At 47.0% G+C, this 27775-nt stretch overlaps 2 protein-coding genes and 1 pseudogene across 2 annotated transcripts in view; all 3 read left to right on the forward strand.

Annotated features, from left to right (window-relative positions):
• The first annotated feature begins 636 nt into the window (after positions 1-636).
• Positions 637-27775, forward strand: part of LOC142259166 (uncharacterized) — a 133384-nt gene continuing 106245 nt past the window's right edge. The window contains exon 1 of the mRNA XM_075331668.1: positions 637-756. Within this exon, the coding sequence (XP_075187783.1) occupies positions 672-756 (85 nt within the window). The 5' untranslated portion in view covers positions 637-671. The remainder of the gene's footprint in view (positions 757-27775) is intronic.
• LOC142259180 (uncharacterized) lies at positions 2697-27046 on the forward strand. The gene is made up of 4 exons (XM_075331682.1): positions 2697-2775; positions 6577-6690; positions 23653-25517; positions 27011-27046. The coding sequence occupies exons 1-4, from the start codon at positions 2697-2699 to the stop codon at positions 27044-27046; spliced, it is 2094 nt and encodes a 697-aa protein (XP_075187797.1).
• LOC142259181 (hydroxyacyl-coenzyme A dehydrogenase, mitochondrial-like) lies at positions 7625-22211 on the forward strand (annotated as a pseudogene).

Genomic DNA, 27775 nt, shown 5'->3' on the forward strand with positions numbered 1-27775 from the left:
TCTGCAGGTGGAGGTAGGTGCAGGGTATTATATATCTAGTGTGCGGCTCTGCAGGTGGAGGTGTGTGGAGATTCCCCATTACTGGGCTTAGGCTCCATACACATTAGATGCTGGGGAGAAGAATCGCTCTATAGAAGAGAATTCTCCTGATTGCCCCGTGAAGGATGGATATGGACAGGGACAAGATGGCGGAGAGGATATTACACCTCACCCTAGAGATCCTCTTCCGGCTTACTGGAGAGGTGAGAGATTCTGATGACGTCACATTACATCATTCTTATCTATGGGAATAACAGATGGACAGAACTGGAGAGGTGAGGACTCTGGAAATGTCTGGAGTGAGATTTATTACTGTGTCTCTCCATAACCAGGATTACACAGTAGTGAAGAAGACCTCTAGTGAGCGCTGTCAGGCCCCTGTGTCTGAGGGATGGGGAAGACCCCTGAGCCCAATCACGGGGCCTCCACCTCACCCCCTGATACATGAGGACATCAATGACCAGAAGATCCTAGAACTCACCTACAAGATGATTGAGCTGCTGACTGGAGAGGTGACACTGCTGGGAATGCTGGGACATTATACAGTAACGCTATGAAGGGATCGGGGGTGACGCTATCATTGTATGTGTCAGGTTCCTATAAGGTGTCAGGACGTCACCGTCTATTTCTCCATGGAGGAGTGGGAGTATTTAGAAGGACACAAAGATCTGTACAAGGACGTCATGATGGAGGATCCCCAGCCCCTCACATCACCAGGTAATAGACAGGACTAAATACACACGGCCTATAATTATCTGTATGTAAGGAATGAATTCAGTCCCTGTATGTGTCTCCTCCAGGTCTATCCAGTAAGAGGACAACACCAGAGAGATGTCCCCGTCCTCTTCTCCCAGAGGACTGTAAACAAGAAGACCCCGATGTTCCTCAGGATCATCAGGTAGATGGAGAGAAGGGGCCATGAAATCTCCCTATGATGTGTAGACGGCTGTGAAGGTCTTCTGCTCAGTCTTGTTTTATCCTCCAGTATTATATGTGTTATACTTGTGTAATGAGAGCGGTGGAGATGGCAGGATTAGGAGAGATAAGAGCTTTGATGGTTCCTTTTAGTCCTCGTTCACACTACTGTATGTATTTTCAGTGCTGTCCATAAAATAACACAACGTCTCGTCCTCATACCATTGTTATTGGATGTGGCGGTGCAGATGGGGATTTTCTTTCTCACTGACAGAATCTGCGTGTGACAGAAATAAGAAAAGACTTGTCCTAGTTTTCTGGATGAAGCTGTGATGATTCTTTATCCGGCCGTGTGATCCCGGCATTAGAGGCCGTTACATCCCGGGAAGAGAGGATTTATCTACAAAGTGTAAAATCTTTCCCTTCTGTGAATATTTCTGCCTCCGGTCACATCCCGTCTGCCGGTATAACGGGCTCCGCACCACAAATCTTACATCCAACTCATCAATTCTGTTGGGTTTTTCTAAGTCACTTTTTTTTTTATCTTCTCGTATTAATGTTTTTTGGTCCAGATTCTTCATATTGGTCCAATTGGATCATGAGTTTTGCGCATAATAGAAACGCTTTGTATTTTTCCTTTGACCTGTTTGTGACTTTTACTGCAAAAAGTCTCATGTTTTCCTAAATGGTGACAAGTTTGCACCAAAATATTTGGTCTACATAAAATATCCGGGTGTGGACTGGAGAACATTCGTGACAAAATTTAGTTTTTAGGTTGAAGGTAGACATACCGTTCCTTGAAAAACTATTCACACCCGATGAACATTTCCACATTTTTTCACATTACAGCCACAAACAAATGGATTTTATTGGGGTTTTATGTGATAACAGCACAAAGTAGTAAGTACGTTTATTCTTGTAAAGTATAAAGGAAATTATACATGGATTTCTAAACATTTTAAGAAATATAACTCTGAAAATTGTGATGTGCATTAGTATTCAGCCCCCTGAGTGAATACTTTGCAGGACATCCTTTCACTGCAATTGCTGCTGCCAGTCTCTTGGGGGACGTGTCTACCAGCTTTGCACATCTAGAGGTGACATTTTTGCCCTTTCTACTCTATAAAACAGCTCTATCTCAGGTAAATTGGATGACGGCGTCTGTGAAGAAATTTTCAATTCTTATGTTTTGCTTTTAAAAATGTCCACTTTTCCATAAAGGCCAAATTTGTGGAGTTTATGACTTATAGTTGTCCTGTGGACAGATTCTCCCCCTGAGCTCTGGATCGCTCCTGCTTTTCCACTGACCACGGGCTTCTTGGCTGCTTCTCTATAATAGTGCTCTTCTTGCTTGGGATGTCAGTTTAGGTGGAAGGCCATGTGTTTGTAGTTTTGCAGTTGTGCTTTGTGTGACAAACAAATATCTGGAGATTTGTGTGAGGGGTGAACTTTTCTTAATTAGGCCAGACATATTGTGCTTTTGATTGGCAAATCAAGAGAAGTTAGCCATTGTTTCATGTCAGACTGACCAGAGCCATATTGTCTGTTAAATGTTGATTGCCTCAGCCTGTTTGACTATGTCAATTAGAGGAATATTATGCAGTCGAATTTAATTGAACCAATGAGAGAACAGCCATCTCCCACCAATCCTGTAAGATACATTACTCTGAAATGAGAACTGAGGGGTATAAAAAGGACTTTCCTCCTCTTTCCACATTCATTTTGCAGGACTTCAGCCTAAAATGCACATTTTTAGCTGCAAGATCACAGATCTGCTTCACTGCTCAATGCTGAGCCCACAATTGTGCCTGGATAACCCAGGTGAGGACAATTCAGTTGCCTGGCTACATGCTGTATCTTGCTGTGCTCAGTCATCTTTCTAAGCTTGCCGCTAACTCCTTTCAGTGGGTGCTCATCAAAAGTGAGGCGCTGCTGACTGGGATAGTTAGTCCAGGAAGCCCCGAAGTCGCAAAGAATCTAATCCCTCGCGAGCCAACGGATGGGAGAGACTCTGTCGCTTGTACCATCTTGTGATCTTTCTGGAAATGTACAATATATGTTTGCCTGTTGGTGAACCAGTAACATCTTACCAAGGTGTGGTTCCCTCATCCTGTGTTGTCTGAGTAGTGTCCTGCCCACAAGGAAGAAGTGCGGGCGTTCAGTGGGATGAGCCCTGGTCAGAGTGGTCTTTCTGAAGACAGCCAGGCCAGCGGACGACCGTACTCACTGACCCTCATGTCTCCACACTATACTCCAGCTATTTTTGGATGATGGATTGAAAAGTGCTTAGTGAGATGTTCAGAGCTTTGGCTATTTTTTTTATAACTGAGCCTTGCTTTACTTGTCTCCACAACTTTATCCCTGACCTGTCTGGTGGGTTTCTTGATTTTCAAGATGCTTTTTGATCCCTAATGTTCTGAAACAAAACTTGTGAAACCTTCACAAAACAGCTGTAGTTATACTGAGAATAAATGATACAGGTGACTTAATTTACTAATTATGTGACTTCTGGAGGCAATTGGTCACTCAGGAGCATCATACTACAAGGGGCTTAATACAAATGCACGTCACAATATTCAGATTTATAGTTTTAAATATGTAGAAAACCATCTATCATTTCCTTTACACTTCACAAATACTTGTTACTTAATGCTGGTATATCACATAAAATCCTAATAAAATACATTTACATTTGTGGGTATGACGCTAAAATAAGTGGAAACGTTCCGGCGGTGTGAATACCCTTACAAGGGGAAAAATTCCTTCATGACTAAAAATATCAGATTAGTTCCCTGGATCAATGTCCCATCACAAAATCTAGTAGGGATAACCTGCCATAATATACTTTTTACGGAAGTCATCCAAGCCCGCCTTGAATGTTTGTAGTCTATGAAGAATTATCAGACCATGTGTCAGAGAGTTCCATATTCTCACTGCTCTTACAGTAAAGAATCCCCATCTGTGATTATGATTGAACCTCCTTGTCATCATTGCAGGCCTCAGTTGTAAAAAGCTAATTAGAAATATCTCAGTAATGCCCCTGATATACTTGTACATTGTAATAAAATTGCCCCGTAGCCTTTGTGTTTCCAAATTAATAGCCCCAAGCTTGCTAACCTGTCCTCCTAGTGCAGACCTTCCATTCCTTTAATGGTCGCTCTTCTCTGCACCCGCTCTAGTTCAGTTATGTCCTCCTCATTCACTGGAGCCCGAAATTGTGCAGAATATTGTAAATGTGGCCGCACTAGTGACTTGTATAGAGGCAAAACTGTTCTTGTCCGGAGCATCTGTGCCTCGTTCACTGCATCCTATTATGTTATCTGCCTTGGCAGCAGCTTCCTGGCACTGGTTGGTTTTCTCGTCCTCCCACACACCCACGTCTTTTTCAGTGTCATTATTATGCAGTAATTTTGCAAATATTGAAAAATATTGCAGTTTAAAAATCAGACAAAAAAATCTGGAAAGCTAAAAACCTGCAAACATACAAAAAAAAACCTAAAACAAGCAAACAGATGAATAGTATAAAAGTGTCACGAGCCATACATGTCAAGTAAAAGCCACTTCTTAATATTATTGGATCAAGAATCTTCATTTCGGTTTCTACAGCCCAAAACCAGGAACTGTCTTTGTGACGCCCTGGTCTATTCGGGTCGTCACAGGGTACTGCACAAACTGCCCTCCCCGTGCAGTATTCAACCCCCATGGTTCTGGGAACCTAACCTGCAGTACTGCCTCCACCAGCATTCACAAATCCTAGATACACTTTGCACCACACCTGTCAGGCACACCAGAGAGCTGCTTAAGTAGGAATAGGGCCGCCCACCTAGGGGTCAAGCAGGGAGGTGGAAGGTGTCAGCTCAGTCGAGTAGTAACCCTCGAGCTGTGAGGAGCTCTGAGGAATCTGGGAGTTGGAGCTCCCAGGGAAGAAGCAGACTAGGTCACAGACGGTGGTCTGGACCTAGAGGAGTCGGACCCCCGGTCGCAGGGGATTGAGGCTAGGTGCCTAGAACCCATTGAGGAGGACGGCCAGCAGCCTGGTCTTATCACCGGTCCGGGACCGAAGGCACAGCGGGGTACACGGACCCTAGGTCGAGGAGAAGCATCAGGCAACCCGGCAATTAACCTGAGAACGGGGCCTTTATGGACTGTTCCCACCCAGCTCAGAGATCAGGGGCACTAGCGCAACGAGGGAGATAGGGCTTTCCTAGTAAGCGGCCCACTGAAATCCCAAACGTGAGCCCCTGAGAGCAGGCTCATTCACTTAGCCACAGTGGGGAGCGGGGCCCGGCAAGCGCCAAGCTACCAGGCCACAACGGACACTCTAAATTTGTGCCAGGAGCCAGGTCACGGACCACCAGGCAGTGCTGCAGGGGACGGGACCCAGACGAGCTCCCCTCGAGAGGCAACAGCAGTCAGAGACTTGGTTTACCCTGTTGTCAGCATCAGCTTCATTGCTGAGTGAGTACCCAACTGACCCCCGCACTGCACCCCCATAACCACTATCCAGAGTCCTGGGGCCTACCCCCCTACCAGTGGAGGGTAACGTCACCTTGCTGCCCCATTCCGTCACCCCGGGTACTCCCAACGGCAGCGGCGGTACTCCCAATTACCGTACACCATGGGTGGCGTCACGAACTATACCACTGCCCTGTAAATATCCCCCTTTCCCATTTGAGTGTGGCCCCGGCCCTCGAGCCACGAGTAATCACCAACCCTCGGATCCGAGCGGTGCGATCCGCTGCAGGGGCGGCACACCTCCTTCATGCCATACATGTTAGCGTTATTTCTGCGGCCAGTGATCGGATATAAAGTCTCCAGTAATTATATTACTGTACAGGATTCTTTATGATGTCACATCGTCATCTTCTCCCCATTCAGGTCCCTACAATATCGGATCCTCTCAGTGGAGATCTATATAAGAGAATTCTAATAATTGACCCATCAAGGATGGATGTGGACAGGGACAAGATGGCGGAGAGGATATTACACCTCACCCTAGAGATCCTCTTCCGGCTTACTGGAGAGGTGAGAGATTCTGATGACGTCACATTACATCATTCTTATCTATGGGAATAACAGATGGACCGAACTGGAGAGGTGAGGACTCTGGAAATGTCTGGAGTGAGATTTATTACTGTGTCTCTCCATAACCAGGATTACACAGTAGTGAAGAAGACCTCTAGTGAGCGCTGTCAGGCCCCTGTGTCTGAGGGATGGGGAAGACCCCTGAGCCCAATCACGGGGCCTCCACCTCACCCCCCGATACATGAGGACATCAATGACCAGAAGATCCTAGAACTCACCTACAAGATGATTGAGCTGCTGACTGGAGAGGTGACACTGCTGGGAATGCTGGGACATTATACAGTAACGCTATGAAGGGATCGGGGGTGACGGTATCATTGTATGTGTCAGGTTCCTATAAGGTGTCAGGACGTCACCGTCTATTTCTCCATGGAGGAGTGGGAGTATTTAGAAGGACACAAAGATCTGTACAAGGACGTCATGATGGAGGTTCCCCAGCCCCTCACATCACCAGGTAATAGACAGGACTAAATACACACGGCCTATAATTATCTGTATGTAAGGAATGAATTCAGTCCCTGTATGTGTCTCCTCCAGTTCTATCCAGTAAGAGGACAACACCAGAGAGATGTCCCCGTCCTCTTCTCCCACAGGACTGTAAACAAGAAGCTCCCGATGTTCCTCAGGATGTGTTTCCTCCAGATCTATCCAGTAAGAGATATCTACTCATTTACTTTCTGCACTCATTTTATATTTACATTTTTAGATTTTCTGCTCTGCTTTTTTCAGCTGTATTTTCTTTGCTTCGGCTTCTTCTGCTGTTTGTTTCTAGTGTCTTCTCTAAGTAGTTATGAAGGCAACTCAAAGACCTGCAGAGAGTTCATGAATACCCTGTTTCCCTAAAAAAAAGCCCTAGTTATAGTCAGGGCCAGTGTTGGGAGGAGTCAAACTGTGCAATTTCTCAGGAACCCCAGTCTCTTAGGGTCCCCATCAGTTGTATTCTAAGGTTGATTGTTTAAGGAACTTTTATGAAGTCACGTGACATGATATACCCAAAGGTCTTTTAATTCTAGGAGTCTAAAAGAACTGACCAGGACACAGGCTGGCATGCAGGACTGGCATTAGTAGACAGGGAGAGGAAACTGGGCAATTACACAGGGCCCCCATTCTCCTAGCGGCTGCAGTGTTTATATGCCATTTATAGGACTGCTTAAGAACCTTTTTGACATCACGTCATGTGACCAAAGGTCTCTTAATTGCAGGAGTCTAAAGCTGAAGAGGAGACAGGCTGGTGTGTGTGTGTGTGTGTGTGTGTGTGTGTGTGTGTGTGTGTGTGTGTGTGTGTGTGTGTGTGTGTGTGTGTGTGTGTGTAGATAGCTGAATAATAGAAAAAAAGAGTTACAGCCACACACTGAAATATCACATTTTTAAACTACCAAAAAATATCTAATAAAATTATTGCTTTGGAGAATGTGAATTACTGGGAAACTACCCTGGAAGGATTGGAGACACCTACAGAAGGAGATTTGACACCTAGACCTTGATCCTTCAAAGCAATTATGCCAGAATTCTGACAGAAATCACTTTTCAATCAATTTTTTATGCAACGCAGACTTGTGAAAAAAGATTGTGCGACTAAATCATCATGGCGCGCTGTGCTGACATCACTCGCATGTCCTTCAGCTCCCAGCAGTACAAGCAGATATGGCCTCCTCTTGCTGGTAATTCATAGCAAAATGTGTGGCCTCCGGCGCCACTGCAAACAAGCTGACTATCAAGCACGTGACTGTGATCGGAGGAGGCCTGATGGGTGTCAGGTTAGCGCAGGTAGCTGCAGCAACCAGACACACTTGTTTTAGTGTACCAGACTGATGACATCTTGAAAAAGTTTACCAAAAGTATTGAAGACAGCTTGAAAATGGTCACTAAGAAGATGTTGGACAAGCCTGAGGCTGATTCACAATTCATCAGCAAAACCCTCTCAAACTTCAGCACAAGCACGGACCCAGCGGCTGTGGTGCACAGCAATGATCTGGTGGTGGAAGTCATAATAGAAAACCTGGAAGTGAAAAATGCACTAATCAAGACACTGGACAAATTTGCACCAGAGCACACCATATTTGCCAGCAACACTTCCTCATAGCTGACATCGCCAACTCCACAACTAGGCTGGATCAGTTCGGAGGGCTGCATTTCTTTAATCCAGTACCAATGATGAAGCTGGTGGAGGTCATTAAGACACCAATGACTGGGGGGGCGGAGCCTGGACCGGGATGTGAGTGCACGCGAGGAGACACTCTCCCGTTGACTCACTGTGACACCGCCGGAACCACCGCATGGCCGACGGATATAGTGGCACCGGAGGACAGGGGAAGGACCCGACTCCCAGCAGGAGAAGTGCCAGCTCCTGAATCGGCGAGATGACCAAGCGGCGGCAGAAGGAAGCGGGAGCGGGGAAAGTGCCTGGCTCACAAGATGGCGCCAAGGTCAGAGAGGAGGCGGAGAAGGCAAACGTAGCCTGCCAGTGCCGCATGGAAGCGGCTCCAAAGCTGGCACAGTATGCAAGGCAATCGAGGAACCTCTGGGGGAGCCTGGTAAGATGGTGGAAGAAAATGGGAGGAGGAGGAAGACCCGGAGGAGGCTGAAGGAGCAAGGGGAGAATCAGGGGAAGATAAACAGGATGAGGATTCAGGAGAGCAGCAGGCAGCAGATGAAATACAGAAGAACCCCACTATTAAGGATGTATTTCAGGTGGTCTCCTTCTGCAAACAGGCCCTCACAACTTTAACCCAGCAGGTGCTGGGAATACAGGGAGATATAGCTACTCTCAAAAAAGACCAGAAGAAAACTGATATGAGAACCAGTGCTGTGGAGGAAAGAGTGGGGACAGCTGAGGATCACATATTTGCACTACAAAAAGCAGAGAAAAAATTCCAGCAGCAGATATCTGAGATGGCCGCAAAAAACGGACGACTTGGAGAACCGTTCTAGGAGGAACAATATAAGACTGGTGGGCTTCCCGGAAAGAGCTGAGGGAAGAAATCCTACTGAATTCATAGAAACGTGACTTAAAGAGAAGATTGATGCCGATAATCTGACTAAGCTATACGCTATTGAAAGGGTCCCAATGCAACTGCAGCTACCTGGCAAGGGACCTCGTATGATGCTGGCGAAGCTGCTTAACTACAGAGACCGGGATATTATTCTGCGCAAGATACGGGATATGGAGACCCTGACAATAGATGGACACCCAGTAGCTATATACCCTGACTACTCTGTACCGGTACAGAAGCAAAGAATGCAATTCACAGGGGTAAAGACACGACTCAGAGAGCTGGAGGTTAAATACTCCATGATTTTCCCAGCAAAACTACGAGTAGTAGCACTGGAGAAGGTTCACTTCTTTCTTGATCCGGGAGACGTCATGAAGCGGATAGACATCTGTTACGAGGGGGACCCGGGGAAGCGTGCCAAGATGGGAAATGGACTGCTTCCGCCGGTCAAGGTCCACTGTGCGGTGTAAGGGACCGCCGCTATGGTGGGTGAAGAGTGAGCGGGTTGCTGCTAGCGATCGTCTGGAATGTCACAGACGATCTATGTACACCGATCTGCCCTAACCCCTGAGGGTTGTATGGCACAGATCTCACGGCTCGGTGTACCTGTTGCACGGGGAAGCACAGAGGTGCCCACGCACGTGTGCCAGTGGAAGTCACGAGAATATGGCACGAGGGTAGCACAGAGGTGCCCACGCACGTGTGCTTTCAATAACCAGGTGAGTCCAATGGAGACTTGAGGAGCTCACCTGGGACAGGAACACGGCCTGTTGACGGGGGTACTGCCGGAGCAGCAAGGCAGGAACACGGCCTGCAAATGAGGTACTGCCGGAGCAGCAAGGGCCAAGCCCACAAGAGACAGTAATGCCTGAGCAGTGGCGTGGCAGCACGCTGCCAGACATCCAAACATAGAAGGACGGTCGCGCGCCGCCATGATGGCAGGGGGAGCTTTTAAGGAGGTGCAGCTCCACCCGAGGGCGGGCGCGAGGCGGAGATGACGGACTTGACCCAATCAGGGTCCACGACGTCCCAGCCTGGCCAGTCAGGATTCACCACATCACCAGCCTTGTCATCAAGCCGTGTGACGTCAGTGAGCGAATCAGGACCCACCACGCATTGCACATGCTCACCCTCCTGCCTCTGGGAAATAGAGGCGGGATCCTTGGTCTCACAATGTGCAGAGATAACGGGAATCTCACTGCTTCCCTGAGCAGTAAACCTCTGCACATTGCGCAGCCTCGCAGACCTTCGGGGCCGCCGAGCAGGAGAGTCTGCGGCAGGCCAGGAATGGGAGACCGCTTCACTCCTTGTAACAGGAGAACCACTAGGTGTCACCCTTCTGCTGCCTCTCTGAGAAGGTATCTCCTGCACACTGCGCAGTCTGGCAGACCTTCGGCGCTGCTGAGAAGGAGTGCTCGTGGCAGGCAAGGAATGGGAGACTGCCTCAGTCCTTGCCTCAGGAGAGCCACGAGATGTAACATTACCCCCCCGTCTAGGCCCCCCCCTGTCCGTGCTCGAAGGCCGCTATCAAACCCGGGGCGCGGATATGATCCTTCAACTCCCAGGATCTATGCTCCGGACCACGGCCGGCCCACTCCACGAGGTAGTACCTCTTGCCCTGTATGACTTTTGTCTCCACAAGTTTTGCCACCTCAGGGTCGTCGGACGGGGAGTCGGTTTGAGCCGGCAGGGACCCCGAGAATTTATTAAGTCGTACGGGTTTCAGGAGGGACACGTGAAAGGTGTTGGCTATAGCCCAGCGTGGAGGGAGCTGGAGTCGATATGCCACTGGGTTTACCTGCTGTAGTACTTTAAACGGACCCAGATACCTAGGGGCGAATTTGGCTGCCTGTACCCGTAGGTTAACATTCTTAGAGGACAGCCATACTAGGTCACCAGGGGCGAAGGATGGTGCAGGGCGGCGGCGAACATCAGCCGTTGTCACCATCCGGTCTTTGGCCCTTTTAAGAGCCTCTTGGGTATCATCCCAGATCTCCCGGGCCTTGGTCGCCCAATCCTCCACTCTAGTATCGGGTGACGTAATGGGCATCGGAACCGGGATTCTGGGATGTTGTCCGTTATTGAGTAGGAACGGAGTCTGGCCAGAGGATTCATGGACCGAATTGTTAATGGCAAATTCGGCCCAAGGAAGGAGGTTAGCCCAGTTGTCGTGGTGCGCGGATATAAAATGGCGGAGGTAAGTTACCAAGGTCTGATTAGTCCTCTCCACTAGTCCATTGGTCTCGGGATGGTATGCGGAGGAGATGTTCAGCTCTATCTGCAGGAGCTTACAGAGCTCTCTCCAGAAGCGAGACGCGAACTGGGGACCCCGGTCGCTCACCACCTTGTCAGGCATGCCATGCAACCTAAATACATGCCGAATGAACAAGGTGGCGAGAGCACGTGACGTCGGGAGTCGTGGGAGAGGCACCAAGTGGACCATTTTAGAGAAGTGGTCCGTGATGACCCATACGACCCTGTGCCCTGCTGACTTGGGCAGATCTCCCAGGAAGTCCATCCCTACCACTTCCCAGGGACGATCCGGCACTGGCAGTGGGTGAAGAAGACCTGCCGGTCTCTGCCGGGACGGCTTATTCCGAGCACACGACATACAGGCTCCCACATATTCCTGTATGTCCTGGGGTAGTCTCGGCCACCAATAATGCCTGGTCACCAGGTCTCTGGTCCTTTTGACCCCGAAGTGACCCCCGACCTTGGAGGCATGAACCCACGATAGCACCTCGTTCCGTAGTTCAGGGGGAACGAGGGTTTTGCCAGGTGGCACCTGGTCCAAAGAAGTGGGAGTGACCATCCTCAAGCTGTCCGGGGGTAGTATAAGACGAGGCTCCTCCTCGTCCTCCTCCAACACAACCATACAACGTGACAAGGCATCGGCCCGTACGTTCTTCTCACCGGCCAGGTGGCGGATAATAAAGCGGAACCGGGAGAAGAATAAAGACCAACGGGCCTGCCTTGGGTTCAGGCGTTGTGCTGTCTGGAGGTATGTGAGGTTTTTGTGGTCAGAAAAAACCTCAAATGGATGCTTCGCACCCTCCAGGAGATGCCGCCATTCCTGGAATGCTAGTTTCATCGCCAGTAACTCCCTATCCCCTATGGAGTAGTTCCTCTCGGCCGGAGAAAAGGTCTTGGAGAAAAAGAAACACGGATGTTTCCTTCCTCGTTCGTTTTTCTGGTACAGGACTGCACCTGCACCGACCGAAGAGGCGTCTACCTCCAGTAGGAAGGGTTTGGAGATGTCTGGACGATGAAGGATGGGAGCTCTGGAGAAGTGAGTTTTGAGAGTGTGAAATGCCTCTACCGTTTCCCGTGTCCATGCTTTGGGATTAGCGCCCTTGCGGGTAAGGGCAATAATGGGTGCTGCCACCGTCGAGAAGTTGGGAATGAACTGGCGATAATAATTGATAAACCCCAAGAATCGCTGGATCGCCTTCAGCGAGCGGGGCTCAGGCCAGTTCATCACTGTCTCCAACTTCCCCGGATCCATTGCTAACCCCTGACTGGACACTATGTACCCCAGGAACGGCAAGGATTCCTGTTCAAAAACGCACTTTTCCAGCTTAGCATATAACGAATGGGTGCGGAGCCTCTTAAGTACTCGGATGACATCCCTCCGATGGGTGGTAAGATCGGGGGAGAAGATAAGAATGTCATCCAGGTATGCAACCACGGAAAGATACAAATCCCGGAAAATGTCATTCACAAAGTCTTGAAATACGGCGGGGGCATTGCAGAGTCCGAAGGGCATTACTAGATACTCGTAGTGACCGTCCCTGGTGTTAAAGGCGGTCTTCCACTCATCGCCCTTTCGGACTCGCACTAGATTATACGCCCCGCGTAGATCCAGCTTTGTGAAGACCTTTGCCCCGCGGAATCGATCAAATAGCTCAGTAATGAGGGGCAAAGGGTATTTGTTCTTGATTGTGATTGCATTTAATCCCCTGTAATCGATACAGGGGCGCAGATCCCCTTCCTTCTTCTGCACAAAAAAGAACCCTGCACCAGCCGGTGAAATAGACTTGCGAATGAACCCCTTCGCCAGGCTGTCCTGAATATATTTGGACATAGCCTCCGTCTCTGGAGCAGAGAGTGGATACACTCTGCCCCTAGGGGGCTCGGAGCCTGGCTTCAGGTCTATTCGGCAATCATATGGCCGGTGGGGAGGAAGAGTATCTGCGGCCCTTTTGGAAAAGACATCCCTGTAGGCCTCATAAGGTGTCGGTAAACCCGGCCCCTCAGTATTCCCTGAGGACCCAACCGACCTAATGGTAGCGGGTGGTTCGGTAGTCACGAGGTGCTCTCTACAGGATCCTGCCCAGGATGAGATCTCCCCTGTTGCCCAGTTGAGTATAGGAGCATGCTGTCTCAACCAGGGAAGACCCAGTAGGATCTCATCCGTCCCCCCTGGAAGCACCAGGAAGGACACCTGCTCATGGTGTCCCGGTGGTACATCCATCCTGAGAGGGATGGTGATCTGGGTGATAGGATCGAGTAGTATGGACCCGTCGACTACCCGGACCCTGAGTGGCTTGGGCAACAGAACCAGGGGAACTGAGTATCGGGTTGCCAGGGAGGTCGAGATGAAATTGCCTTCAGCGCCTGAGTCCAAGCAAGCCAGGGCAGAGAAGAGAGTAGTGCCGAACTGCAACTGGGCGCTGATAGTCAACCTAGAGGGAGAAGTAGCGTCTAGAGTCCCCCCTCTGATAGAAACTAGACGCTGTCTTTTCCCCACGGTTTGGGACATAGGGTAGCTATGTGTCCCCTCTGCCCACAGGAAAAGCAGATGACACAAGACCGAGAACCTGGGGCAGAGGAGACCACCTTGGACACTTCCATTGACTCCACGGAGTCGCCTACAGGACTGGCTGGGGGACCTGTCTGATGGAAGACAGGAGTCAGACGCTTTTTAGGCCGAGAAGACGTGGGTGCTGAAGAGACCTCGAGCCTTCGCTCCGCCTGGCGGATGTCTATGCGAGAGGCAACCTGAATCAAGGACTCTAAAGTGGCAGGCACCTCACGTGTGGCCAGTGCGTCTTTGACAAACCCTGCCAGGCCCTCCCAAAACACAGGGACAAGGACCTTATCCGGCCAGTCCAGCTCTGCGGCCAGTGTCCTAAAGTGTACAGCAAAGTCCCCGACTGAAGCAGACCCTTGCCGAAGTCGTAGGAGGCGCAGCGCGGAATCGTGGGTGACTTGAGGCCCGAGGAACACCATTCTCATGGCCCCAAGATAAGCTGCTAAGTTATTCACCACACGATCTCCGCGCTCCCACAACGGCGTGGACCACTTCAGCGCTCTCCCTGTGAGCAGGGACTGGACGAAGGCTACCTTCGCCTTCTCGGTAGCGTAAAGAGTCGCGGACAGCTCTAAGTAGGTGGTAACCTGGTTTATAAACCCACGGCACTCAGAGCTGTTGCCGCTAAAGCGCTCTGGAAGCGCAAGGCGAGGAGACCTTCCGCCCAATAGCACAGCCTGGGTAGCCGCCTGGGTGGCGACTGTCGTCAGAGTAGTCTTATCGGAGGAAGACTGCTCCACTGCTGCCAATCGTGACTCCAACTGCTGCACATAACGCAGCAACTGCTGCTGCTCTTCAGCCATAGCCAGACCTTTGGCGCGACCGTAATGTTACGAGGGGGACCCGGGGAAGCGTGCCAAGATGGGAAATGGACTGCTTCCGCCGGTCAAGGTCCACTGTGCGGTGTAAGGGACCGCCGCTATGGTGGGTGAAGAGTGAGCGGGTTGCTGCTAGCGATCGTCTGGAATGTCACAGACGATCTATGTACACCGATCTGCCCTAACCCCTGAGGGTTGTATGGCACAGATCTCACGGCTCGGTGTACCTGTTGCACGGGGAAGCACAGAGGTGCCCACGCACGTGTGCCAGTGGAAGTCACAAGAATATGGCACGAGGGTAGCACAGAGGTGCCCACGCACGTGTGCTTTCAATAACCAGGTGAGTCCAATGGAGACTTGAGGAGCTCACCTGGGACAGGAACACGGCCTGTTGACGGGGGTACTGCCGGAGCAGCAAGGCAGGAACACGGCCTGCAAACGAGGTACTGCCGGAGCAGCAAGGGCCAAGCCCACAAGAGACAGTAATGCCTGAGCAGTGGCGTGGCAGCACGCTGCCAGACATCCAAACATAGAAGGACGGTCGCGCGCCGCCATGATGGCAGGGGGAGCTTTTAAGGAGGTGCAGCTCCACCCGAGGGCGGGCGCGAGGCGGAGATGACGGACTTGACCCAATCAGGGTCCACGACGTCCCAGCCTGGCCAGTCAGGATTCACTACGTCACCAGCCTTGTCATCAAGCCGTGTGACGTCAGTGAGCGAATCAGGACCCACCACGCATTGCACATGCTCACCCTCCTGCCTCTGGGAAATAGAGGCGGGATCCTCGGTCTCACAATGTGCAGAGATAACGGGAATCTCACTGCTTCCCTGAGCAGTAAACCTCTGCACATTGCGCAGCCTCGCAGACCTTCGGGGCCACTGAGCAGGAGAGTCTGCGGCAGGCCAGGAATGGGAGACCGCTTCACTCCTTGTAACAGGAGAACCACTAGGTGTCACCCTTCTGCTGCCTCTCTGAGAAGGTATCTCCTGCACACTGCGCAGTCTGGCAGACCTTCGGCGCTGCTGAGAAGGAGTGCTCGTGGCAGGCAAGGAATGGGAGACTGCCTCAGTCCTTGCCTCAGGAGAGCCACGAGATGTAACAGACATCAATGCAAGGAAGCCCGCAAGCAACCTGAGAAGGATAGAAGCTGGCTATGAGCGATATTGCAATCTCGTGATTTTTCTAGGATTCAAGACTGGTTATTCATAAGCAATTGCATACGCTAGAAGAGGAGGAAACTTCATAGGCCCATCTTTGTTGCAGAGACAGTACCCCCCTTTTTTTTTTTTTTCCTACCGGGTTATCATTGTTGATCTCCTGCTCCTCCTGTTCCTGAATGTTAGATGGGACAGCGGAATTCACTAACAATAAGCTGGACAATGACAGGAGGAGGATAATAATTATTTTTTCTATGGCCGTGCATCGGCGATTGATAAATATTTAAGTTTTCAAATTTTCAGGTTAACTGTTTACATTATATGAAATTTGTGAATGAAAACGAATATGGTTAAGGCGGGAGGTGAGTTAGGGGGTTCTGCTCACTAGGATGAGACAGGTTTGGTACGGGAGAAAAAGAGGAGAGAGGTTGACCGGTCAAGGACAGATAGACCTCATTCCTCATAAGGGAGTTAAAGATGTAAATCGGAGGTGGAGGAGTTTTGGTGGGGTGGTTCTAAGGGGAGGGCTAGGGAAGGGGAAGACTCAGCGTACAGAGGGACAGGATGCCTGTATAAAGATAACCGGTGATATTCAATATGGGAGAGAAGATTAAAGTATTATGTTGGAATGTAAGGGGACTGTCAGATAGAGGTAGAAGGGATGCAATGATAAAATATATGCTAGACCAGAGACCATCAGTAATGTGTTTATTGGAGATGCATTTGACAAGTGAAACGACGAATGTACTGAACAAACGATGGGTGCAAAAGGCATATCATTCTACTTTCTCTACCTATGCTAGAGGGGTCTCTATGTTGGTTCATAGAGCCGCCCAATATGAAGAAGTGGAGACATGGATAGACACAGAGGGCCTTACACTAGTGCCAAAATTAGAGAGGTGAGAGAGCGCTCGGCTAAATGGGGGAATTTTCCATTCTTCATGGTCGGTGACTATAATAATAATATAGATCAGTGTTTCTCAACTCCAGTCCTCAAGACCCACCAACAGATCATGTTTTCAGGTTTACCCTCGATATTAGAAAGGGAATAATTCCATCACCTGTGCAACCTTAAGGCAATCCTGAAAGTCTGCTTGAGGAAAACCTGAAAACATATCATACCTGATAACAGATCATTGGTGGGTCTTGAGGACTGGAGTTGAGAAACACTGATATAGATGCATATTGGGACAGGAGCAAAAAATCACGGGAGACGCAACGTGATGGTGCGACAGCGTTTGGTACCTTTATCCAAGAATTGGGGTTGATAGACGTTTGGAGGATAAGAAATTTGGGGGTGACCTGTTTTTCCTGTCACTCCGCGACCCTTGGTACACTTTCACGTATAGACCTGGCCTTGGGAAATGATCTGATGGATTCTGGGATTGCACATGTTGAATATCTGACTAGAGTAATATCGGATCATAATCCAATCCTGGTATCTATTAAAAAACGAGGAGTGGGGGAGAGACTAACAAGAGAATGGAAGTTACACCCGGTTTCGTTAAATAGTATTGACATGGACAGTATATCTAGTGAGATGCTGGAATATTTTACCCTTAAGGCCCTGTCACACACACAGATAAATCTGTGGTTGCAGTGAAATAGTGGACAATCAGTGCCAGGTTTGTGGCTGTGTACAAATGGAACAATATGTCCATGATTTCACTGCAACCACAGATCTGCCAAAGATTTGTCTGTGTGTGTGTGTGACAGGGCCTTAAATAGAGGTAGTGCAGATCTGTGAAGCCCCACAGGTGCGGTGTAGCGGTGCATTACCTTCAGGGACTCTACGTGGTGGGACGGTTCTGGTCACAGGTAGGGAACCTTCGTTTTGGGATTGTCGTGACGCCACTCTCAGAATTGCGGCCAGTGGAGACCGCCACTGCAGGTTAAGGGATGCCTGGGACTGATGGTGGGTGCAGTCAGTTGTAATAGCCTCCTGAGAGTGAGGCAAGCCCCAGGGCCCTGTGTAGGTGTGTGGAACCACAGGTCGCAGAATGACTCAAACACAGTTCAAAAAGTCTTTTAACGTGTTTACTCACTGTTTGGTGGTCACTGTGAGATGCCCGGGCGACACTGCGATAACCAGGTGGAACCAGGAATTCCAGAAGGCCGTTCTGAGGGTAGCTGTCCACTCTCCCTCCTTGCACTCCTTTTGTTTGGGAGGATCCCTTGCTTGAAGTGTGGTAGGATTCCTCCAGGGAAGCTGTTTCTAAACCCCGCTCCCCTCTCTGGCCCGTCTGCCAGCAGCGTGACCTTGGTGGGATGGCTTCTGGCCCTGTCCCCTTATGGGCCCGGTGATTGCTGCTTGGCTCGGACTCTGTGTGGTGGTAGTGAGAGCATGAAGTACCCCCACCTGAAGGTTGAGCAGCTCTGGATGATTTGCTGCCTGCTCTGGGGACCTGTCTCCCCTTGCGTGCTGGAATACCAGGGATCTCCTTACTCAGCCACCTCTCTCTCTGGGTGTCTTTCAGGCCGACACACAGGTACCCTTTCTCCCCAGTTTTCAGCTACTGCACTCCACAGGACCTGGCTAGCATGAGAGCCCCTCTGCTCCCTTCCACACTCCTGAACACCCAGCTCCCAACCCCTTTCTCCTCCTTCTCTTCCTGTCTGCCCTGCTTCCTAGCAACCAGCCTCTGAGCACACCCCTTGATGGGAATTGAAAGTTAACCCCTTCTGGCTACCCAAGGGTCCCTTCTAATGGTGTGGGAGACCTGGTCACTATGTGTTTGTGTGTGCACCTCATCCTGGCCTTTGGAGATTACCTGAAAGCACTGCCCCCAGCATGGGTGCAATACTCTGTGGTGCCTGACCAGGTCAGGGACGCCACAGATCCTTTGGTAGTTTGGGACGCCATGAAGGCATACCTTAGAGGCCTTTTATTTCGAGACGTTTGCCGGTGTAAGTCTGGTAGTAGACAAGGGGAAATTGATTGCTTAGAGGCTTTGAAGGGAGCAGAAGCAGAGATGGTAGCACAGCCCACACCAGAGTATAGGAAAAAGCTAAAAGCAGCTCAGGAAGAAGTTAATAAAGTGGTATTGGAGAAAGCAGCTAGGAAATGGGCTTTTCAGAGAGAACTTCTATGCGGAGGGAGAAAAGGTGGAATAGCTGTTGTCGGTGGTGACAGCAGCCCAGAGAAAACCATCCTTTGTACACTGCATTCGCACCACAACTGGAGATTTGGTCACGGAGGGGAAAGATATTCTGGACACGTTCGCAGCCTTTTATGAGGAATTGTATTCCACTAGAGGGGTGTCGAGACAGCAGGACCTAGAGATTTTCTTAGATACAATGACATTACCCAAAATAGCAGAGGCAGAGAGACACAGTCTGGAGGCCCCTATTACACTTGAGGAGATGGAGAGAGCTTTGCATGGCATGGCAAATGAAAAAGCCCCGGGGGTGGATGGATTGCCGGTGGAGGTGTACAAATCTCTGGAAGAAATACTCTTACTCAATTTGTTGAATGGTTTGGAGGCGGTAAGAGAGCGGGGGACACTGCCAGCGTCTATGAGGGAGGCGATAATAACAGTAATACCTAAAGAGGATAACTCCCCGAGTCATACCGGCCTATTTCACTGTTAACGACTGATGTTAAAATTTTGGCCAAAGTACTCTCTAATCGATTAACAGAAGTGATATCTGCTCGAATTCATCCAGATCAGTCGGGTTTCTTGCCTAGTAGATATACGGCGACAAATATACGAAGATTATACCTTAACATGCAGCTAACGGTGGACAATCCGGGACAGAGGGTGATAGCTTCGTTAGATGCCCATAAGGCATTTGACAGTGTGGAATGGGGGTATCTATGGGAAGTGCTAAGGCATATGGGATTTGGCCCTAACTTTATATCTTGGATACAGCTGTTATATGCTAGACCAGTGGCTAAAGTGAGGATTAATGTAATGTTGTCACACACAGTGGACTTACAAAGGGGTACTCGTCAGGGTTGCCCGCTCTCGACTCTCCTTTTTAGTCTAGCGGTGGAACCACTGGCGGCTGCTATACGGCAGAACAGAGACATAAAGGGATTTGTATATGGCCCTCTAGAAGAAAAGATCGCCCTCTATGCAGTCATCATTCTGTTATTATTGGGAGACCCAGGGGCATCATTGAGCCATGCCATGCAGGTGATCGAACGGTTCGGAAGGATCTTTGGACTGACTATAATTTGGACCAAATAAACCTATTCCAGGTGGACGCGGGAATAGACTGGTCGACCTCGTGTGATGAGGTTAACAGATTATGGGTTGTGGACCAGTTTAGATATCTGGGCATACAGGTATCTTTACCAATTGGGAATTACATCACTATTAATCTAGTCCCTTTGCTGAACCAACTGCGTAGTAAGATAACTGCTTGGAATAAGCTTTATTTATCAGTAATAGGACGGATTAATCTTATTAAAATGGTACATATGCCCATGATACTCTACGTGATACACAATACTCCTATCTGGATCCCTCAGAGTCACTTTAAGGAGATTGATTCTATGTTCCATGCTCTAATATAGAAGAACAAACAAGCCAGACTCAAACTTGAAACGTTGCAGAGACCAAAGGACGAGGGAGGGTTAGCGTTACCCAATCTGGGAATATATTATCTGGCAGCTCAGAGTCAACATTTCAGGGGATGGGCGAATTTAGTGGCGGTGGATACAGCATCTAGATTGTTGGGGCATGTTTTACATCGACAACCATTGGTGTTAGGATTGGAGGACGGATCATTTGTGAGACTAGGGAAAACAAGCCCTACACTTAATTTGATGAACCGAATTTGGAGAAAGATCAAGCAGATGAGGGGGATTACGGCAATAACTGAATTCACTTCGGTGTGGGGAAAATGATAACTGCTCTGAGATATATAAGATAGACAAAATTAAGGAATGGGCACGTAAACGTATATGGTATATGTGGCATATTCTAGACCAGAGACATTTGAAGCGGTTTACACAAATACAAGATGAATTTGGGGTATCTCCATCCGGGTGGTACCACTATAAACGAATGGCACATGCAGTAGCGGCTCAGGGGGTTAAGCATTCATTGCTGGTTCAGGCAGACCTAGTATTGAAGTTTGTGTGTAGTAGTGTGCCCACAAGAGGAATCATATCAACTATATATTGTATAGGGATCTATTGCATACATATTTGCTTAACCACCCAGTAAGGACTAGAACTAAATGGGAGGCAGAGATAGAGGGGATCACTGATGAGGTGTGGGAAAGTGTCCTGGAGTACATACCGAAATTATCAATGAATGAACCAGCAAGATTGTCCCATCTGTATGTGGTGAATAGGGCATATAGATCCCCACTAATTATGTGTAGAATGGGACTGAGGAGTAACTCTGACTGCCCTAGGTGCAATGGAGACGATGCCGGCATCTTCCATATGATGTGGACGTGCCCCAGGTTGACGTCTTTCTGGATAACTGTTCTTAACAAAATAGAAGGAGCTTATAGATGCAAACTTCCCAAACAACCTTTGGTATGTCTCCTAGGTTATGTGGAGGAAATCAGAGTAGACAACATTTTTAAAATAGTGATAGCCAGATTGCTGTATGCGGCCAGGAAAGTAATTGCCAAACATTGAATGCAGAGGGACCCACCGACTAGAGGGGAATTTATCGCATATCTTAATCATATTGCTTGGATGGAGAGAAGTATATATGGGAAAAGGAAACAACTTGCACTTTTTGATAGACTGTGGAATCCGTGGTTGCAGTATGGATAAATATTAGGGCTGGGAGATGTTGGTCTCTGAGCAGGGATACCTGGTTCTACACATTCCAATATATGTCACTGAAAGGCACAAATGTGATATCTTTTATATAGATGTGGGTAATATGTACGCTGAGGGGGGAGGGGTTGTTGGGAATGGAAAGTTTGTAGTTATGTTTATTATTGCTGAAAATTTGACATTGGCTTTGTATATTTAATGAAAAATAAAAAATATTTGATTAAAGACAACAATGACTAGCCAAACAACTTCTCACTCTCTCATAAACTTCAGTAAAGCACTGGGAAAGACGCCTGTGTCATGTAAACACAACCCAGGCTTCATTGTTAACCGTCTTTTGGTACCATACCTAATGGAATTTGTGCATCTTCATGAAAGAGGTCATGCATCCAAGGAAGACATGGATTTTGCAATGAAATTGGGGGCCCGTTACCCAATGGGTCCTTTTGAGCTTTTGGATTATGTTGGTCTTGACAATAGTAAATACATAAATACATCATTGATGGTTGGTACCAGATGGAACCTGAAAACCCCTTTTTTACCTCCAGTGAATTGCTCAATAAGCTTGGAAAGAAGACCAGAGAAGGATTTTATAAGGACAGATGGTTGGCCTGGCTGCACTGTAGAGTTATATTGTTATAGTCTCATGTTTTCTTTGATTACGATGACCGTTGTTGGTTTTACATTGCACGGTTTTCTCAGCACTTATTAACACTCTAGTGCCTTACAGTCATGATTCTCTATTTCATCAACATCCTTTTGTACCGCTGATTCCAAACATTGATACATCATAGCCATTCTACAGTCAATAATAAATTAATGTACAAAAAATAAATTGTGCAACTTTTGGAGGTTTCACGCCAATTTTAACCAGCTTTGCCAAATTGGGCAGAGCTAGGCCAGAAGAAGGGTGTGATGCCACCGCTTCTCTAATTCATAACAAACTGCGGCGTTCCCTATGCCAGAAATCTTACGCCAGTCCCTGACATCAATTTTCATTGTACATCGCCGGTCTTGATGAATTGGAGACCTAATGTTTATCTGCACAGACCCTGCTACCTGCTTTGGTTACAAAGCCTAAGGATAGGCCATCAATGTTACACTCCCGGACAAACCCATTAAATATTTGGCATCTGTCTTCTTCGAAAAAAAACCTTTTTGAAATTGTCTATGTTGTGGATCAATGTCACAACCAGACGGTTGCAGCCATCGCCAACTGTCATGGCGGTATCAGGATCTGTGGAAATTACAGATTCTGGCACTCTGCTAACTTCTCTGATGTCTGTGAGCAATGCAGTGAGACGCAGGTGTTGAACCACATACTTAGTAAAACTAGCAAGAGTTATTCTTTGCTGGGCTCCTTGTTAATGTCTTTGATTACATGCTGTAGGGGAGCCAGTATCTTTCGCTCCCCTTCTGTATATGCTGGCTGGACTATTCCATTAACGCCAGCTATAATTTACCTATACAAGTGTGGTGAGGTGTTGTGATACAAACTAGTGGTTGTTGTGAATTATTGCTGTGAGCAGTTGTGGTGTTAACCCTTGTTATTTCTGCCTTCCTGCTCTTGCTTTTCTCCTTAGTATCTCACTGTTTATTTCTGTGAGTTTGCGGTGTGTCTGAAATTTGGTTTTACCGTCTGTCTTAATCTGTATTTCCATCCTACTCCTACCCCTTCTTCCACGTTCAGGGGTAATCCAGAGGTTAGGGATAGCTAAGGTCTCCTAGCATGAGGGAAAGTATAGGAGCCCCCTGTCCCTCATTATCCTACAGTCACAGGACTCTGGCATCTCCATATTCAGGGGTAATCAAGAGATTAGGAACAGTTTAGGGTCCCCTAGCGTGAGGGACAGTATAGTAGCCTTCTGTCCCTCATTATCCTGCAGTCACATTGTGACAATCAATCAGATTATTTACTGTAGCACATTCCAGAGAACGAAGATGTAACTCTTAGATCTGGAAATTGAAAAACAAATTCAGAATAATTTGTTTCCTAATTTAATTTCTGATGTTATGGTTAAAAAACTAAATCTACTTTCGAAATTATATGATTAAAAAATAATAACATTGTGTTTATTTATAGCCGATGACTGTATCAGGAGTTCAGATGGACATCTAATATCTTCAAAATTTAAAACAGATGATCAAACTATCACACATAATACATATGAAGAGCATGCTGCTGTCCCAGATATACCTCCAGTCCTTCATTGGAAAGCTTTATCATCTGATCTTTTCAAACAAGTCCAAAATTACGAATTATCACAGAATTGTAATCAAAATAAAAGTTACAGAAAGGATGTGGAACATGAGACAGCTCCTACAAGGGAGAAACCATTTTCATGTTCAGCGTGTGGGAAATGTTTTATTTGTAAATCACACCTTGTTAGACATCAAAAAATTCACACAGGGGAGAAGCTATTTTCATGTTCAAAATGTGGGAAATGTTTTATTTGGAAATCAGATCTTGTTTGGCATCAGAGATCTCACACAGGGGAGAAGCCATTTTCATGTTCAGACTGTGGGAAATGTTTTATTCAGAAATCACACCTTGTTAGACATCAGAAAAAACACACAGGGGAGAAGCCATTTTCATGTTCAGAGTGTGGGAAATGTTTTATTCAGAAATCACACCTTGTTAGACATCAGAAAAAACACACAGGGGAGAAGCCATTTTCATGTTCAGAATGTGGGAAATGTTTTAGTTGGAAATCAGATCTTATTTTCCATCAAAGATCTCACACAGGGGAGAAGCCATTTTCATGTTCAGAGTGTGGGAAATGTTTTATTCAGAAATCAGACCTTGTTAGACATCAGAAAAAACACACAGGGGAGAAGCCATTTTCATGTTCAGAGTGTGGGAAATGTTTTATTCAGAAATCACACCTTGTTGGACATCAGAAAAAACACACAGGGGAGAAGCCATTTTCATGTTCAGAGTGTGGGAAATGTTTTATTCGGAAATCACACCTTGTTGTACATCAGAAAAAACACACAGGGGAGAAGCCATTTTCATGTTCAGAGTGTGGGAAATGTTTTATTCGGAAATTTCAGCTTGTTGAACATCAGAAAAAACACACAGGGGAGAAGCCATTTTCATGTTCAGAGTGTGGGAAATGTTTTATTCGGAAATCAAACCTTGTTAGACATCAGAAAAATCACACAGGGGAGAAGCCATTTTCATGTTCAGAGTGTGGGAAATGTTTTATTCAGAAATCACAACTTGTTGGACATCAGAAAAAACACACAGGGGAGAAGCCATTTTCATGTTCAGAGTGTGGGAAATGTTTTATTCAGAAATCAGACCTTGTTAGACATCAGAAAAAACACACAGGGGAGAAGCCATTTTCATGTTCAGAGTGTGGGAAATGTTTTATTCAGAAATCACAACTTGTTGGACATCAGAAAAAACACACAGGGGAGAAGCCATTTTCATGTTCAGAGTGTGGGAAATGTTTTATTCGGAAATTTCAGCTTGTTGAACATCAGAAAAAACACACAGGGGAGAAGCCATTTTCATGTTCAGAGTGTGGGAAATGTTTTATTCGGAAATCAAACCTTGTTAGACATCAGAAAAATCACACAGGGGAGAAGCCATTTTCATGTTCAGACTGTGGGAAATGTTTTATTCAGAAATCAGACCTTGTAAGACGTCAGAAAAAAACACACAGGGGAGAAGCCATTTTCATGTTCAGAGTGTGGGAAATGTTTTATTCGGAAATCACACCTTGTTGGACATCAGAAAAATCACACAGGGGAGAAGCCATTTTCATGTTCAGACTGTGGGAAATGTTTTATTCAGAAATCAGACCTTGTAAGACATCAGAAAAAACACACAGGGGAGAAGCCATTTTCATGTTCAGAGTGTGGGAAATGTTTTATTCGGAAATCAGATTTTGTTTGGCATCAAAGATCTCACACAGGGGAGAAGCCATTTTCATGTTCAGAGTGTGGGAAATGTTTTATTCAAAAATCACACCTTGTTAGACATCAGAAAAATCACACAGGGGAGAAGCCATTTTCATGTTCAGAGTGTGGGAAATGTTTTATTCAGAAATCACACCTTGTTAGACATCAGAAAAATCACACAGGGGAGAAGCCATTTTCATGTTCAGAGTGTGGGAAATGTTTTATTCAGAAATCACAACTTGTTGGACATCAGAAAAAACACACAGGGGAGAAGCCATTTTCATGTTCAGAGTGTGGGAAATGTTTTATTCGGAAATTTCAGCTTGTTGAACATCAGAAAAAACACACAGGGGAGAAGCCATTTTCATGTTCAGAGTGTGGGAAATGTTTTATTCGGAAATCAAACCTTGTTAGACATCAGAAAAATCACACAGGGGAGAAGCCATTTTCATGTTCAGAGTGTGGGAAATGTTTTATTCAGAAATCACACCTTGTTGTTCATCAAAGATGTCACAGAGTGGAGAAGCCATTTTCATGCCCAGAATGTGGTAAATGTTTTACTAGGAAATCAGGTCTTGTTTACCATGAAAAAAAAATCACACAAAATACACCATTTTTATGTTGTGAATGTGGAAAATGTTATTGTCAGAAATCACATCTTGTTAAACATGTGAAGAAGCTGCAATAATTGAAATGTGTAACTGGTAAATCAAGTCTTGCCGACAATCAGAAAACCACCAGAGCGGAGCAGCCTCTCTTGTTTTCAGAATTTGCCAAATGTTTTTTGTATCATTAATCAGGTCCTGTTGTCAGATGAGTCACATGGGAGAAGCCATCATGATGTACTATAATTCAAAGGGTTTATCCAAAAATCAGCTACAATTGCTCAAGTAAGAATTGGTGAGGGAAAGAAAAATTCTCTCTCTTTTTAAACTCATCGTATTTTTCGGACCATAAGACATACCTAGGTTTTGAAGGAGAAAAATAGGGAAAACGATTGAAGCAAAAATGTTGTCATGACGCACTGTTATGGGGGATCTGCTGCTGACACTGTTACAGGGGTAATATCCCCCAGTTTCTAGTGCAATGTGTTTGATGACTTTCCCCTTAAATAGTGCTTATAACAAATCTGTGGCTGCTTTTATTATTTACTAAAACAGTGAAGAGCCACAGATTAGTGAATTTTTTAAATATAATGCAGTGCCAAAAGTGTCCCTAATGTCCCCCAAAAGGAACTTCCAGGTTTTGAGATCCCACAACCCTCAGCGATCACTCTCACAGTGAAAGAGTGAGCTCTACGACCCCAGCTCTGCAGCATCCTTCTTAACCAGTTCAGTAAAACCTTAAAAAAATATGTGACCGTGCTGGATTATTTGAGAGAGCAGTGTCTCGTGCTTAGAGCTTGGTAGTACGTGGCCGTAAAGAGGCGTGGCTACGGGACCCGGTAGTTTAAGAATGTTGAAAAATACCAGTGGTTTAACGATGCCATAGAACTGTTAGGTATTGGTATTTTCGTTTATTGTTTTTCACAGTTTGTTATTTTCCATATGGAAAAGGTTAGTGAATAAGTGCATAGTCAATCAGGGTTTAAATTAATGCAGAAGTTACCTAATTTGCAACCAGATTCTTTACAGTGTGTACACCCGGTACATGGACTTTGTTATATATATATATATATATATATAAAACAAACATAGTAAAAATGGACCATTTTCACAGGACTGGCGTGATCAACACGAACTTGTGTATTGTACATAGTTGCACCTCCTGTGCCAACCAGAGTCATCTAACACAAGACCTGGGACCTTAACCTGGTCATGGACCCGTGGATAGGTATCCAGAGGTCAGGTTGTTTGGGTGGCGGGTTATTGGGATCCGGGACATTGGGACTGGACTGTCGCAGGAAGGGGCTGCAACAGAGCAGGTTGAGTCCCCGCTACTACTGAAACTGGTAGCGTTCCACCGTTGGGAGATGAACTCTTAATAAAGTTTAGTAACATTTAAGTAACCAGCCTCCCTAATGTGGGATGTATTTGTAAGTAAATGTTTTACCCTTTTTTCTTCCAATTGAAAAAAAAAAAATAAACCTCTGATGTCCTGTAGGTCGGGGATGAGCTACGCTTAACCAAGGGGGAATGTGATGCCCAGGCCTATCAGGACGTCACCGGGTACTGTGCAATCTGCCCTTCTGTGCAGTATCCACCTCCTTGGTTACCGATCCCTAACCTTTGGTGTTGCCAAGAACAAGCTAATCAAAATCTTAGGAACACTCTGCACCACACCCACCAGACACACCA

This window comes from Anomaloglossus baeobatrachus, assembly GCF_048569485.1.
Source record: "Anomaloglossus baeobatrachus isolate aAnoBae1 chromosome 5 unlocalized genomic scaffold, aAnoBae1.hap1 SUPER_5_unloc_3, whole genome shotgun sequence".
Taxonomy (NCBI): domain Eukaryota; kingdom Metazoa; phylum Chordata; class Amphibia; order Anura; family Aromobatidae; genus Anomaloglossus; species Anomaloglossus baeobatrachus.

Excerpts from the sequence above, each read along its gene's own strand:
- LOC142259180 (XM_075331682.1), top strand. The coding sequence starts at position 2,697 with ATGCACATTTTTAGCTGCAAGATCACAGATCTGCTTCACTGCTCAATG. Across the intron at positions 6,691-23,652 it reads GTTTCCTCCAGATCTATCCA|CCGATGACTGTATCAGGAGT; the intron begins GTAAGAGATATC and ends GTTTATTTATAG. Across the intron at positions 25,518-27,010 it reads AAGCCATTTTCATGTTCAGA|TTTGTTATTTTCCATATGGA; the intron begins GTGTGGGAAATG and ends TGTTTTTCACAG.